At 36.5% G+C, this 17,611-nt stretch overlaps 1 protein-coding gene across 1 annotated transcript in view; it reads left to right on the forward strand.

The window, feature by feature from the left end:
* LOC149794111 (tyrosine-protein kinase Fer-like) overlaps positions 1 to 17,611 on the forward strand; it is a 103,899-nt gene that overhangs the window by 17,787 nt on the left and 68,501 nt on the right. Inside the window, exons 2-6 of the mRNA XM_089968089.1 lie at positions 2,067 to 2,279; positions 5,337 to 5,510; positions 10,270 to 10,366; positions 11,896 to 12,088; positions 16,448 to 16,588. Of these exons, the coding sequence (XP_089824215.1) occupies positions 2,067 to 2,279; positions 5,337 to 5,510; positions 10,270 to 10,366; positions 11,896 to 12,088; positions 16,448 to 16,588 (818 nt within the window). The remainder of the gene's footprint in view (positions 1 to 2,066; positions 2,280 to 5,336; positions 5,511 to 10,269; positions 10,367 to 11,895; positions 12,089 to 16,447; positions 16,589 to 17,611) is intronic.

Below are 17,611 nucleotides of genomic sequence, written 5' to 3' on the forward strand. Positions count from 1 at the left end.
CAGAGGTGATAAGGCAGTGATCAGTAAAGGCGAGCGCTTTAGGCCACACATCCATCCAGGACCCCTATATATATATTATGTGTTCTAGTGCCATGACTGTTCCAAGTTTGGTAAAAAAAAATTATGCAGACCTAAGAGGAGGGGTCCAAACATGATACATGTGCCTTCTTGCAGATGTTTGATAAATTTCTATCCAGTGGTTTAGGAAATAGAATTATGGACAGATAATCAAACATTTAAAGGGTAATAGAATTTCACAACTAAATTGGCTTGCCAACAAGTCTTATGTGAAAGAACGATATGTATGTCAAGGTTGTTCTGGCTTTTGTCTTCAACAGAAAACACTTAAGAAACTTGAAAGCTGAATGCATGAAATCTCTAGATTTACTTAAGTAGTTGCGCACACTGACTGGAGTGGTGATAGAAGAGTCATCCTCAGTTTATATAGAACTTTTATACGTTCCAAACTGAATAGTTGTGTTGTTTATGGTTCAGCCAGAGAGTCAGTACTTAAAGATACTTGATCCAATTCACCATCAAGGAATAAGACTCGCTCTGGAAGCATTTAGCACATCCAGATCTCACAGAAGCAAATGAACCACCTTTATGACATTGCAGAGAAATACTTTCTATACAATATGCCCTCAAATTAAGATCAAATCCTCAGAACCCTGCTATTTTTGGCTGTATTCAAACCCAAATACAAAACATTACACTAAGCCAAATTTTGTACCTACCTTTGGCATTAGCATATCATCAAGCCAATACAAAAATTGACCTTTCTAAAATCCAGATGTCCATCTCAAAAACACCTCTCTGACTACTTCAACAACCAAAAGTACTTTTTAAGCTACACGATGAAAAAGAATCTGACACAAACCCTTCCATCTTCCACAACTCTTATCATGAACTCCTCACTGAATTTAATAACTACACGAGAATTTACACTGATGGATCACAGTATGAGGAAAAGGCTGCTGCAGCCTATGTTAATGGAAATCACACAACAAAAGTTTGCAAATGGTGCATAGATTTTTTCAGCCAAAATCAGGAGAATAGACCTTTGCCCTGAAATATGTTGAAAGGAAATGCATTTTAAACTGAATTATCTTCTCTGATTCACTATCAATACTTATGTCTTGATACAATAGAAAGCTAGAAAACCCTTTACTGATATTCATTTCAAGCAAAGTGAACAGTGTACCTCCGACAATATAGTCTACTGTTGGTTATCCAGCCATATTGGTATTAAAGGTAATGAGAAAGCAGATCACACTCCTATCCCTAAAACCATCTGATTTTAAAATATCATACTGATTTTAAACCTAGTATCAAAAAGTCTTTGTCTTAAGTGGCAGGCATCATGGAACGATGCAGTGAATAATAAACTCCATGTGATCAAGCTAACCCAAGGAGACTGGAGTCCTTCCTACAAAACCATCCCGTAGTGATGAGGTAGTCATTGTAAAAATAAGAATTGGTCATTCTTACATAACCCACTCCTACTTTCTAAAAGGTGAAGACCCACCTGAGTGCATTTCTTGCCAAGAAGCATTCACTACTGAGCACTTTATGATATATTGCTTTGATCTCCAATCTGCACACAATCGTTACTACAATGTTCAACACGTGGAAGCAACTTTTGATACAATAAACATCTCTTCCATTTTAAAATTCTTGAAAAAGTAAACATCAATTCTAAGATATAACATTTATGCCATCATGTTGAGTATTGTTTGTAATGTATATACTGTTGGTAATACTAAGTACCTTTTCATCTATATGTCATTGACACATGATTTACATTCCCCGTTGATCGGGAAGCTACATACGTTACCCTCACCATTTCATCGTTATGTTTTTAAGTGTCTGATGTTATTATTGCTGGTCGATTATAAACCTTTTATCAGCTGTAAATAATCTTACATATAACTTTTTCTGTGGTACTAAATAGCCTTATGGTGCTGGTGTACCATAAATCCAATCGATATAGCTTACATCTGTTTGGTAATTTGTGTAGCGGCTTATGAAAGGATCAAATATACATGAATCCTATTTCATTTTAGATGGGTTTTGGAACTGACCTACAGGGACGAACATCCCATGATGCATTGCTGCGCATACAGGACACAGAAATTAAGCTGCTGGAGACTATGAAATCTTGCCTTCAGAAGAAAATTGATGGTGACAAAAAATATGCCCAATCACTCTTCAACTTTGTACAGATAGCTCAGAAGTTTGAGAAGTCAGAGTATTCCACATATTGCTCCTTATTTCAGGCAGGTTCTTCTTATTTTGCTTTTATTAAAAGCTAACAGTTTATTTGTTCCATTTAGATGTTATGGGTAAATAAATATACTTCAGAAAGAGTGTTCACACGTACACGATGGTGAAATTTTGTAAACGGGCTGTTTTACTTTTTTTGCATTAGGTGCAGGTATAGATGTACATACAGTGTGACCCCACTATAGCACACTCTGTTATAACGCAAATTAAGATATGGTCGTGGCATGGCTCCTGAAATTTTATATGCAGATATTTTTCTCGCACAGAAAAAAAATTCTTTTTAAAAAGTACCAAAAAAAACGTAGAAAGTTTATTATCATTTTGGGGAAGAGATCACGCATGAATAATACAAGATGATCCTGGTGTGGCTTCTGTAAATTTATATGTATTTTTCTCATAAATGGAAAAAAATGTTTTTTCTTCTTAAAATTATGAAAAATAAAGTGTAAAATGTTTATTCCAGGATCGCATAGGGCTTTGCCAATGTCGCAAACTGCGATTTTATTTTCCTAATTGGCGGCAAAATATAATATTTTGCGATTTTTTTTTTTATTGTCAACATTGTTGGCTGTTTAAATTTGTATATACAACCATTGTTTTGGAATGGAGAAATTTGAAGGCCCTATGAAAGGAAGCTGCAAACCTGATATAAAATGCACAGAAATGTATCTGTTGTTACATGAACAATTTCTTTGTCCATATTGACAAACCATCTTAACAGTGCATTGTTATATCATAATCCACCGCTCCGGTGGCCTAGTGGTTAGAGTGTCCACCTCGGATGCGGAAGGTCGTGGGTTTGATCCCCAGCCGAGTTATACCAAAGACTTACAAAAATGGTACTAACAGCTGCCTCGCTTGGTGCTCAGCATTAAGAGGTTAGTGTTAGGACTGGTCGGCCTGGAGTCAGGATAATGTGACTGGGTGGGACATCATGCCACATGTCTGCAGCATAATGCCCCAGTGCTAGACATCACTATAAACTGTCACACTGCAGACATCTTAGCGATATGACTGAAAAATTGTTAAAACTATGTTAAAAAATTCCAAACCAAACCAAACATCATAATCCACTTATGTTGACATCGAGCATGAGTACTGTATGTTGGGAGATATGTTGGTTTTTTTTTTTGTTGTTGACATTTCTGGTAGCGGAGATCAACTGGACGAGGCATTATCTCGTAATCTTTTTCAGATTTTTGGCCACTTGTTAGTAATTAACATATTTACATAGACATTTATGTGTGGATGGTATGTAAAATTCCTCTTCTTTCCACTCAGAATTTAATCCTTCAGAACGCCCACATGTTCTGTACTAATCCTTGTATTCAGTCCAGAACACCTGTGTCTCTATTGTCCATTGACCTCTTGTTAAATTGAGTGGAAGGCAGCATCACTCCGCAACCACAATTGGTTTATTCAGTAGGCAGGGAGGAACTGTAACTACGATCGACCAAATGATGGCCAGTTGATTTATTTAAAAATGTACCCAGATATAGTTTGCTGAAATTTCAAAGAAAACATTACCTTTGAAGCACCAACTGTTATGAAAACGTACGCAGCAAATAGGGAAAAAAATCAGTCTCAGTCATGCAGTACAATTATTTTATGTTGCCGCCACAATAAGAAATGGGCATTTGTTTGGTTCTCTAAAGTTGGCCTTTAGCGGTGACTTCAATAATGCATGCACATTTCATCAGGGAAAGCCGATTACAATCTTCAGTAAAAACAAAGAATTTTTCTTCAAAGAACTTGGTACCAAACTTAAATAAAAGCAATGGAATTTGATGGATTTTTGCATTTTCCAATGTGACTGGGACACCTTTACTTTGCCAGGAAAGTTTCTGTTTTGCAGGAAAAAGTTTGTGCTTACGAATGCTACCAATGGCAGCTTAAAACACAAACTAACTTTCACCAACTTGGGACGTACTGAAAAGTAAATGTGCTTCATCATTTGTTATGTGATTGTGCTATGTTTATCCCTGCATTGAGACCTATATGACCTGTGACAAAATTATTGAATATTTTAAATTTGTGTGGATTTTTTTAGATGGAATTATTTGTATTGTGGATTCATTGTATGTGATGAGATTTGCGGGTGAGTACACAGTGTTGATACTCTATTCATGCTTTACATAAGACATGTATATATAAACAGTATACACGTATATGTACTAATCCATGGTTCTCTAAATAAAGTAAAATATTATATATGCCTTATCTGTTTTCACTACCGGTCTAGTTTCCATTTAATATGCATCAATTTAAGATAGTAACTGTGCCAAAGAAGCACGTATTTTACCACCCACATTTATTACCTACCCCACCCCACAAATGTGTTGGGGTACATGCATCATTTTCTTCATCTAACTGACCTGGTTGCTTATAACATGGTTCGGTCTATAACATGGTCGGGTTCTATGGCCCCCAACTACCGTGTTATAGCGGGGTCACACTGTAAATCCATATTTCACATAGATATATTCTACATGATAAGGTTTGTGATTAAAAATGTATTCAGCTCCCCATCATTTTGGAGTTAAGGTATGATGTCACTTTTCAATTTTTTATCTTGTGATCACAATAACTTGAATTTTGAGTAAATTAAGTGTAATTATAAAAACTTTATACCTCCAGTGAGTTTAGTCAGTAGCACCGAGTGACCTTGAATTCATTGGTCGTGATCATGTGAATAGATTGGGACATACTTGATATGTTTGTATATCACCATGGAACTCAAATAATAATTAGCCCCTCATTACCTTGGGATCAAGGTCAAAAGTTGCTACATAAGCAAGAAAGAAATCTTTCTTGGCTTCATGAGTTTTTCTCTGCATATAGAGCAGCAGTCCTTTTTAGGGACACTTGATCAAATGTTCATAGAACACTACAGTTCATCAATGTATTCACATCTGTTGTGAGAATATATATGTAAGGGAAGTCTAACAGTTCCTACAGATTAGATGCCATTTGTACTTGAAGTGATACCAATTTAAATGAGTTCTTTTCCTATCAAAAAATCTATCTCATATTTCATGGGAATTATTCAGGCCTGGGAAACCATTGTGTGTGAGACAGAGAAACTTGCTCAGCTGTTCCAGAGAAAAGTTGACCAGCTTGTAGCTTCCACACTAGAGAAGCTGAGCACACTGATCAGTGAAAAGAGGTCAGCACGGAAAAGTTTTGAGGATGAACGGAACAGACTAGAAAAAGACTTTAGCAAGGTAAGTATGCACTTGCACTGCAATTACCAGACACCGATTTACCAATTTATTTTGTATCATGTTCATCCTATTGTAGGCACAGAGCCACATATGTCATGGTATACTGCCCTGCAGTCTGCAGGGTATATGCTGTTTGCCACATACACCATGGTATACTGCCCCTGCAGATTGATTGATTGTTTGTTTTTTAACGGCGTATGAGCACTTTTAGGCTATTTAGTGCCAAACAAAGTGTTATTTGTATAATCTTTTAAAACTTATAAAAGGTCCTATATCGACCAGCGATATAAAAGAACAAATGGTTGAAATTAAAAACGGTAAGATGGTAACGGTGCAAAATAAAGCTTCCCGATCAACGGAAGATGTAAAAAAGATGAATAAGTATCCCTGCAGTCTGCAGGGTATATGCTGTTTGCCACATATACCATGGTATATTGCCCCTCCAGTCTGCGGGGTATATGCTGTTTGCCACATATACCATGGTATATTGCCCCTCCAGTCTGCGGGGTATATGCTGTTTGCCACATATACCATGGTATACTGCCCCTCCAGTCTGCGGGGTATATGCTGTTTGCCACATATACCATGGTATATTGCCCCTCCAGTCTGCGGGGTATATGCTGTTTGCCACATATACCATGGTATACTGCCCCTCCAGTCTGCGGGGTATATGCTGTTTGCCACATATACCATGGTATACTGCCCCTCCAGTCTGCGGGGTATATGCTGTTTGCCACATATACCATGGTATATTGCCCCTCCAGTCTGCGGGGTATAATAATAATAATGAGGACTTTATATAGCGCCTAATCTTTAGAAGCTCGAAGCGCTTTACAATATTAGACAACACCTATAAGATGAAAACCATATATAATGATATGATTACGAACACAAACACCATGAAATTTTAAAACATAAAAGAACCTGCTGAGAATATTTAAGGTAGGAAACATTATTAGGTCTTTAGGTTTGTTCTTGCAGTCGAAATAAGTGAGTTTTGAGAGCACTATTGAATGGGATCACTGTGTCTTTGTGTCTAAGTTCAGTGGGCAGTTCATTCCACGTTGCTGGGCCATGGTATGCAAAAGAACGCTGTCCATATGACTTTGTTTTCATAGTGGGAATAATGAATATGCAATTGTCAGAAGAGGAGTGTAAGTATCTTGCTGGTGTGCACACATGGATGAGGTCGAATAGGTATGTTGGACTAGAGTCCGTCAGTGAAACGTAGCACAGAGAACAAATTTTGTGTTTGATTCTGGATCAAATGGATAGCCAATGTAGGGTACAGAGCAGCGGGGAGGTGTGCTCTGATCGTGGAACTCAAAGTATGATCCAAGCAGCTGTGTTTTGAAGTTTCCGGAGTAGATATTGAGATAAACCAGACAGAATTGAGTTACAAAAGTCCAGTCTTGAAAGTACTAATGAACACACAAGTGTTTTAGTGGCATCAGCTGAAAGATATTTGCAAATTGAGCTGACGCATCTCAGCTCAAGATATGCAGCTTTGCATATGTTCATGACATGTTGGTGCAATGTGAGAGTACTGTCCAGAGTAACACCTAGGTTTCGTACTGATTGTGTGAATTTAATGTTAGTGTTGCTGATATTTATTGTTTGAGGTAAAGGATGTGAATGAGAAAGTCTTTGATCAGAATGGCCTCAGTTTTATCGTCATTTATTTGCAGCTTGTTACATGTCATCCATGATTTCACGTCAGAAATGCACCTGTCTATACCTTGGATGGTAGCATCAACTTCAGTTGGGTGGTTAGATTTGTATATTTGGGTGTCATCAGCCATTTGCAGATACAATTTGTGTCCTGTTGTCCAAGTAGGACTAGAACCACAGTAAGGCTGTATCATGAATGCCAAATACATGCTGGAGATGGTGAAGTAATATATCATGGTCTATTGTGTCAAATGCTGCAGACAAATCAAGGAGTGTGATGACTGTAATCTTTCCATTATCCAAAGCAGAAAGAATATCATTAACTACTTTTAGAAGAGTAGATTCAGTACTGTGGCAAGGGCGATATGCAGATTGTATATTGCTAAAAAGACTGTTTGAATTCATATGAGATACAAGCTGGGATAGAACAGCCTTTTCTAAGATTCTTTATATGAATTGGATATTAGAAATTGGGCAGGGGTTCTTTAAATCGTTATGGTCTAGTGTTGGTTTTTTCAGCAGAGGTATATTCTGTTTGCCGCATATGCCATGGTATACTGCCCCTGCAGTCTGCAGGGTATATGCTGTTTGCCACGTACACCATGGTATACTGCCCCTGCAGTCTGCAGAGTATATGCAGTTTGCCACGTACACCATGGTATACTGCCCCTGCAGTCTGCAGGGTATATGCTGTTTGCCATGTACACCATGGTATACTGCTCCTGCAGTCTGCAGTGTATATGCTGTTTGCCACATTAACCATGTTATACTGCCCCTGTAGTCTGCAGTGTATATGCTGTTTGCCACATTAACCATGGTATACTGCCCCTGTAGTCTGCAGTGTATATGCTGTTTGCTACATACACCATGGTATACTGCCCCTGCAGTCTGCAGTGTATATGCTGTATGTGCTGCTTGCCACATGCACCATGGTATACTGCCACTGCAATCTGCAGGGTATATGCTGCTGACAGGATGTAAACTGCAACTAAAATAGACACCTGCTGAGTCTGCATGGAGTAAGCTTTGAGCTCAGAAACTGTAAAGTCAGTGAAGTTTATGATGCTAGCACAAAAGCTGAAATAGAAAGCTGAGTATGCAGAGTATATCCAGTTTGTGAAGAAACTTAAGTAGATACCTATAGAATCTGCGGTGTGTATGCTGTTAGGGCAGAAACTTAAGTAGATACCTATAGAATCTGCGGTGTGTATGCTGTTAGGGCAGAAACTTAAGTAGATACCTATAGAATCTGCGGTGTGTATGCTGTTAGGGCAGAAACTTAAGTAGATACCTATAGAATCTGCGGTGTGTATGCTGTTAGGGCAGAAACTTAAATAGATACCTATAGAATCTGCAGTGTGTATGCTGTTAGGGCAGAAACTTTAGTAGATACCTATAGAATCTGCAGTGTGTATGCTGTTAGGGCAGAAACTTTAGTAGATACCTATAGAATCTGCAGTGTGTATGCTGTTAGGGCAGAAACTTAAGTAGATACCTATAGAATCTGCGGTGTGTATGCTGTTAGGGCAGAAACTTAAGTAGATTCCTATAGAATCTGCGGTGTGTATGCTGTTAGGGCAGAAACATAAGTAGATACCTATAGAATCTGCGGTGTGTATGCTGTTAGGGCAGAAACTTAAGTAGATACCTATAGAATCTGCGGTGTGTATGCTGTTAGGGCAGAAACTTAAGTAGATACCTATAGAATCTGCAGTGTGTATGCTGTTAGGGCAGAAACTTAAGTAGATACCTATAGAATCTGCAGTGTGTATGCTGTTAGGGCAGAAACTTAAGTAGACACCTATAGAATCTGCAGTGTGTATGCTGTTAGGGCAGAAACTTTAGTAGACACCTATAGAATCTGCAGTGTGTATGCTCTAAGGGCAGAAACTTTAGTAGATACCTATAGAATCTGCAGTGTGTATGCTGTTAGGGCAGAAACTTAAGTAGATACCTATAGAATCTGCGGTGTGTATGCTGTTAGGGCAGAAACTTAAGTAGATACCTATAGAATCTGCGGTGTGTATGCTGTTAGGGCAGAAACGTAAGTAGATACCTATAGAATCGGCGGTGTGTATGCTGTTAGGGCAGAAACTTAAGTAGATACCTATAGAATCTGCAGTGTGTATGCTGTTAGGGCAGAAACTTAAGTAGATACCTATAGAATCTGCAGTGTGTATCTTGTTAGCACAAAAATGAAATCAACACCTGCAGACTCTGCAGTGTATATGCTGTTAGCACAGAAACTAAAGTTGATGCCTGCAGTCTTCTCTATGTGTTCTGTTAGCTAAAAAAAAAGAAATGAGGTTGACACCTGCCAATGTATGCATGGACATGAGTGATGGCATGTGAGAGCTAGATGATAGTTGTCATTCCTGATGACATGGGTTTTATTCTTGCTTGGAACAAATTTTCACTCTATGACTTGCTAGATTATATATATATGTGTGTGTGTAAGCGATACAAAATTTGTTTTCATAATATCCTTGTAGGCAGTTAAGAAATTTTTATCATTTTTATTGATTCAGTAGATGTCTGTGTACCCAAAGAGTATTGAAAAATGGTAATCAATACAGTATACTATAATACCCACTGATAAAACCCTACTTTTATATAATACCTGATCCCAGTATGCTCACCTTTTGAGTGTGTTTTATTTCAAATTTGTATTAGTTGATTTGCACGGAACCTAGCGAAAGATCTGTCAGGTGACATTGAAGGGTATTGAAGGTCAGCACTAATCTGTAGGGCAACAAGTTTAGGATGAAAGTGGCTTGTAGAGTTAGGCAGCATTAAATGTATTACAGATTCAAGGGATAATTGTTGTTTATTTTAGTACTTGAGGATGATAATAGGAATTTTACAATTACAGATAAAGTTTACATATGCAAAGTTATTTGTGTGATGGAAAAGACACTAAGTCCTCAAGTCTTCAGATAATAAGGTTTTTATTCACTTTCCAAAGCATTCAAAAAAATTTTGTGCAGAATTTGTTAACAATGCTGTTTTGTTTAAGATAGTGTTCATTAGTTTCACGTATGTATTAAAACTTTTATCTTTTCCGTTTTTTCTTACCTTTCTTCACCAGGTCAAGGATGACGTGCATAATTGCAAACAAGAATATACCAAAAGTTTGGAAAGGGTGCGCATAAGTAAAATCAAATTTGAAGAAATAAATATGAAAGGTAATTTAAAATGAATATAATGGCTGACATATATCCAGTTGAGTATTTTCTTTTGTACAAACGATTAACATCTGTAGTTGTGATATATTTAAGAATCCATGCTAGCCCATGCTGTGATTTGTGCTTATTCCGAGAGTGATTCAAAAATAAAGGACCAGATCTGCAGGGTGATTCTGGTCACCATGCTTTGATGGGACAAAACCTGAGTCACTACCTTTAGTCATCCTTGCTATATACAGATGTTCCCAGACTGATGCAGGAACCTTCTTAAATAGCTAAGATCATAAACAGACATCTTCATAATTCTGGTCAGGAAAGCAGTGCAGGCTAAGAGCCATTCAGTCATAGAGAGACTTGCATAAGATAGAATATGGTTATACCTCTGATTTCAAGTCATATGCTGGAATAGGTCTTTTTGTAATCATGTAAGGGCAGTCATATTGTTTCCTCACAGGCTTCCCTCTCACAGTTGGCTATCTTTTTCTTTGCTTTTGTGAATGGGAGTAAATTATAACCAGTTCATATTAAAATGTATTTGCATCATAATTTATGACACATTCAGATATAATGGGAAACTTAAATATACAAAGACAAGGGTCTCAAGTATTGCTGCCATGGCAACCATCTTCAAAATCTTTTTGTCAGAACTCTACTTAAACAGAAAGTCATGTTGGCATGGGGTTTTTACAGGAGGACTTATTATTGATATCCAGTTGGTCTTAAATGAAAATGGTTCCAATCTGATCCAATATGGCCCCCACAACTGCCATATTGAAAATTTTGTTATTCCTACTCCTGAATTGAAAATTGTGTCTTGAAGATATTGTTATCACTTACTTCTCTCTGTTTGGATAGTATATCATCATGTGGTTTTCACCAATAAATTTCATATGATATCTAGTTGGTACTCAATGAAAATGGTGTCAGTCACACAACTAATATGGCTGCCATGACAGCTGTCTTAAAAATCTTATTGTCACTACTCCCCCTGATTGGATCATTATGACATGGGGTTTTCAACAAAAGACTTTTACATCTGCTTTGTCCTAAACGTAAATTGTGCCAAGCTGATATCAAATATGTGTACCAGATCAGCTGTTTTGAAAATCTTGTTATTGCTGAAGAATATCATTCGACAGTCACAAGGAAGAAATGGCCTTATCTTAAATTCCTGAAAATTCTTTTTGTCCGTTAGTGTGCCAGTCCCTTTGAGGGACTCTTGTTATCAAGTTTTTGATAAGGCTTGATTTAGGAAGTATCCAACATTAATTTCCTTATGTTAATGTGATGAATCAGTACTCTAAGAGAAAGATAACTTACAATTTCCTGTATATGAGTCAACATGCATGAGATTAACAAAAACACAAAGATCCATCTCTTATCTTCATTATTTCAGCAACTTACATTTAACCCACTGGCTTACAACAGATTCCTTTTCATTTTATACCAGATTTTTATATTTCATAACCAATTCATTATTATCCTTTGCTTATATATATTTATTGGTTTATGTACTAAAATGTTTTCAGGCAAGTCAGGAAGTAAGCTAGTTGATGCCAAGCAGAAATACCAGCGTGATACCATGAAGTTACACAAGAGTCACAATGACTACGTGATGGCACTACGTCAGGTTCAGGCACATCAGGAAAATTACCTCAACAGCACCCTGCCACAGTTCCTTAACTTCCACCAAGTATACCAGGAAGTTCTGGTCGAACAGTGGTTAGTAGCATCATGTTGAGAACTACTGTCTAACTTGTGAAGACAGACAATGAGACATAGCATATATTCTCATTTATAAGTCAGATGTGACTGCAAACTGCACAGAGTCATTATGTGATTGCTGATCAGGGTCTCTGCAGATTGTTGGAGTAATCACTATAACAAACAGCATAGATCCTGATCTGCCAGTGCATTATGTGCTAAAATATCATTGTTTAGTGTATGTTCATGTTTTGTTTCCATTAACTTTACATTGTCAGAATCGTGCACTATTTTCCCATATTGTACAGCTTCATATAGGTACATACTTAATTCTGCAAATCTGAATTTCATGACATGTGTCACAGGTTCCAAAACTTGATGCTCACCGTACAGTTGTGCTGAAGTTCAGCTACATTTCCAACAAATATCATATTCTTCTTACTGCAATAAAAACGAATGAATGTGATATTCCATAGCATCTTTTTGATAATTTCAATTAAAGGAATTCATATTTAACCCATGTTATGATTGCAAACAATGAATGACAGAACTGAAACACGGCTACAGTTGATCCCTCAACACCTATCCCTCCACTTCCCATATAACTTGTGCATTGCTCAGAATTGACCCAGTAAATCCAGTCCATCATAAGCAAAAAGCAGAAGATCAACAAAAACACAAAATTCTTCCATTTCAGACCAACTGGAAAAGTTGTTTTAATGAGCATTCATTCACAGTATTACTTTAAATTTCAATCTTAAATAGACCAGAACAAAAAGGTTTTAAAACTAATGTTGAGCACATGAAGAAATTCAAACATTGCTGGGCATTGCTATGTTCGCATTAATATTGTTATCTGTGTATCAATGAATCTACTGTTGTGTATTTATTTTGGAATACGGCATCAATTCAACTACCTTGTTTCTTGTAGTGTATTCTTTTATCATTAAGCCTTTAGTAGGAAAACAAAATGAGTATATAATAAAAAGGTTACTTCATTTGTATTGGAAAATATGAACTTTAAAAAAAATAGTAATGTAGTCCCAAAAGCATGCAGTATCACTCAGAAAAACTTGGTCTTGACTTATACACAGTTATATAAGATATGTTTCAGTTTCATGACTGTGAAAGGTATGACAAAGTTAAGTTTTTATCTAAAAATTTTGTCCTCACACTTTGCGGGGATATGTCCCAAACAGCTCAGTGGAAATTCACCAAACTTGGCACAACGGTTGGCTATTGTTGCACTATTGCCCTGTGGTGTCTAGGAAGGGGTCAGAGGTCCAATATACAACAATTTCAATTACAGTGATATTTTTAATATTTTTGGACTTAATTTTGTGCAACTTGCATTGGTAGGGGGAGGAGACATAATAGATGTAATACATTTTGGCTTCTGACCCCTGGCTCATGATTTAGATGGATTGGTTCTTGCCATTAAATTAGTTTTATTTACACCTCCCCCCAATAAACATTGTATATTGACTAAAGTTGCACACAACTGTATAAATAACAATATTTTAAAATAATTTTTTAAAATTGAAAACAGGAAAAAATTACTATATTTTTATGAATAGGCATAATAGTAGTAAAATGCTCACCTTATTAACAGAAGTAACTCAAACATGGTTCATTTCTGTTTATCCAAGATTGTGTTAATGTGCTCTTAACCAGTATGTATAAAGAACACTTTGGTGTATTTCGTAATATACTGTTAAGTATCTTGCCTGAATCTAAAGGCAGAAGAAAACATCAATGTCAAAACAAGTTAAATAAATCACAGCTGTTATAATAACCAAAATATAGTCAGTGTTCCATATTCATGCACATTGCACAACATTATTGATTTCTTTTACTTTTCTTTCTCTCTTATCATATTAACTAATTTCTTTAGAACTCAGTGTACGCTGCTCCCTTGTTATAGTGTATGCAAATAACAAACACTTTTCTTCTAAAAATAGCCCAGATGGTCTCTGGCAGTGAATAAAATCATGATCAAAGCTGGTAAATGAATCATTGGGGTTTCAGATGTTTTATCATTGAAAATAGTGCTTAGAACCGGTAAATTTGATTAACAAATTATAATTATTATAACTTTTATTATTTTGTTAAATTTTCTTTAAAGAAGACCAATTCTAAACTGTAAAATGAATCAGTTATGATGTCAGTAATGCCTTCTGATGACAGTACTCTAAAGAAATAAATACATTAAATAAATCTTGTCAAGTGAAATTCGTGTTTCAGCTTTACCTCTTAATTTGGTTTCAGTGTAATCACCATAATTGTGATATGCTGTTCTTTTTGTTTTTTTTGGATCAAATGCCATTTTTCAGCACATGGTGGGCAACACATATAGGCCAGTATAACTGGTGGAGGAAGAATCAAGGAAAACCCTGGTAACAACCTTCAACCTACGAGAAGTTACTGGCATGCTTTCTCACATACCCACATTAGTCAAGCCTAAGACTCAAACCCATATGGACAAAGGTTAAAATGGCAGTGGCAGTTAAAGGCGAGTACTTTAGACCACTTGGCCACCCAGGGCTCCAATTCAAGTGTGAAAAGTATCAGACAATAATTATAATGGTGCATATAATTGTTTTCATGACAGCCAAATTAAGTACTGACTGGACTATCACTACATCTCCTACATGGCTGGTCATATCAACACTGTGCTATCAACAAGTCTTCTAATCATTTTTAAATGGAAATGGTATATAATATGGCCACCATGGTAGCCATCTTGAAAACAATGTTATTGTTACTCCTCCAAAATGAAAAGTCATCTCAACATGGAGTTTTCACTTGAAAAACTTATTATAATGCTTAATTAAAATGATGCTGATCTAACATTTTATACGGTCAGCATGGTGGCCATTTTGAAAATCTTGTTATCACTAATTCTGTCACATGAAGAATCATTTTGACATGGGGTTTTCATAAGAAGAGTTCTTACGTTGCCTAGTTGGTCCTAAATGAAAATGATGCAAATTGAACCTCAACATTAACCACCTTGGTGATGACCTTGAAAATAGTGTTATCTCTGCTCCTCACTAAAATATGGATGTATCAGAATGGGGTTTTCACTAATATACATCTTATGATCCTGGTTAGTCCTAGATGAAAATGGTGCCCATTGTACATTCTATATGACAGCTGTTACAAAACATTTCCTGTCACTACTCTCCCTGAATGGATTGCTAAATTTGACATAGTTATCACCAAAGACTTTTAATGATATATTCTTTGACCTAAATGAAAATGTTGCCATTTTAGATGACCATTATGTCCACCCCAAAGCTAATTTGAAAGCCTTGTTATCACTGAAGAATATCAAGAGATGATTTCAACACTCTGCAGTTAAAAGGAAGAAATGTCTTGTCTTGAATTCCTGGATATTCTTTTTGCCCAAGGTGAGTTGCAATCCATTTGAAGGACTCTTACTTTTGTATCATAAAAGCTGTTCAAAGGACATGGAGGAATCATGGTATCAGTAAGATTCTTAGTTTAATGTTATCTCATATTTCATGGTGAAGGTTCTCTCATCAAGATCAAGATCACTTTTTTGTCAAAACCAATTTCCTGTACTCTTCTTGAAATGCCCAGACATGACTTTGAAACTTGGTTACTTTCCATATCTGCCCAGAGATGACTTTGAAACTTGGTTACTTTCCATATCTGTCCAGACAGGACTTTGAAACTTGGTTACTTTCCATATCTCCCCAGACAGGACTTTGAAACTTGGTTACTTTCCATATCTGCCCAGACATGACTTTGAAACTTGGTTACTTTCCATATCTGTCCAGACAGGACTTTGAAACTTGGTTACTTTCCATATCTGTCCAGACATTACTTTGAAACTTGGTTACTTTCCATATCTGCCCAGACATGACTTTGAAACTTGGTTACTTTCCATATCTGTCCAGACAGGACTTTGAAACTTGGTTACTTTCCATATCTGCCCAGACAGGACTTTGAAACTTGGTTACTTTCCATATCTGTCCAGACATGACTTTGAAACTTGGTTACTTTCCATATCTGCCCAGACAGAACTTTGAAACTTGGTTACTTTCCATATCTGCCCAGTAACTTTATAGCTATGTCTTGAAGGTCATAGTCTGATTTCATTATTGTGAATTTTTTGACCTCATCATTATAGGCAGAGGACACAAAAATCACTGAATCTGCTTGATTTTGGAAATCTTATAAAAGTTAGTATCATAAATATTTCTGATTCATATTGATTGTAGAGTTCAAATTCCATGTCCAGTTGAAAAGACCAGTAGTCCTGGTCTCTTTGTGGAAAGTTGGGTAATGTTGAGGACTTGGGTTTAAAATCGACACTCACACTAATGGTTGTATTTGCTTTTTTTCCAGCAAGAACTTTTTGGATGAATACCAAAGTCTGACATCTTTTGTCACCAAAGACCACTATGACATCTTCAGGGCTATAGAAGCAGCTGTAAATAAGATTGATCACACAAAGGAATACACAGGAGAGTTCCTTAGTTCTAACAAGTAAGCTGCACCTTGTACAGATTTACACCTTTGTCTTTCTAGCACATGACAAGGTATCATTTTCCTTGGAGTTCAGATTTTGAAGAGGTTTTACATGCAATATGAGCTACTGCAAAATTTTGGTGTACTATTCCTATATGTGTAAATTTTTTAACCTAATATACAGTGGTTCCCTCATCAAATACCTTATCACAATAAAGTTCGGAAGTAAACTCCACTTCTGTTCAAAACTAGTCTAGATGAACACTAAATGATGTTGTTTCTATCCATAAGAAACTCTTTCAGACTGTTTTACATTGCTACTGTGTGGGGGGAATGCCCATATACTGGATATTAGTCACTAAAGGTTTTCACTTCCATATTCACCTCTCGACAGCTGTAATAATTCCTCATTAATTCTACCCATTTGAACATTAAGTAGGTACAGTATTGATAACTAAAGTTACTTCAAGGCATTGGTATCTATGCTTTTAAAGTTGTGGACTTTGTCTCAGACCTTGTAGTCACACCTGATAATGGCTGTTGCGTGTGTTTAATTTTTTTTACAATTTTTCAATTAAATGTTTGTTGTAAGAATGAGTCTCTGTTATTGATACAGTTTGCAGGTTGTTTTTTTGTCATTGCAAATATACAGTGACTACAAAATGTTAGTAGGGTAACAATTTTAAGGTTTCTTTGGAAACTTGTAAGATGTGCCTGGCCTGAAACACTTAACTTTGCAGTGTTTGTTCCAATAGGTCAGAAATGATGTGGTCCACAGTTTTGCAGTAAATTCTAAGAGAGAGATGGATGAAGTTTATATCTTTTGACTTTGACGTCTTTAGCCTTCACCTAAGATTGCATCTGTAGCCAGCATGCAACAATGGTCTCTCCCCTTCTAAGATTCCTAAAACTGGAAGTAGAAGATTGGTATGAAGTTGATGCATCCATGCTACACCCAATACAGTCTCTGCTCAAGTCTTAGATGAGGAAACTTGTAAAGGAGATAATATGTGGTTTTTGATGCATGATCCCTTGATCTGT

Source organism: Sinohyriopsis cumingii, chromosome 8 (assembly GCF_028554795.1).
Source record: "Sinohyriopsis cumingii isolate HCF-2022 chromosome 8, ASM2855479v2, whole genome shotgun sequence".
NCBI classification, from domain to species: domain Eukaryota; kingdom Metazoa; phylum Mollusca; class Bivalvia; order Unionida; family Unionidae; genus Sinohyriopsis; species Sinohyriopsis cumingii.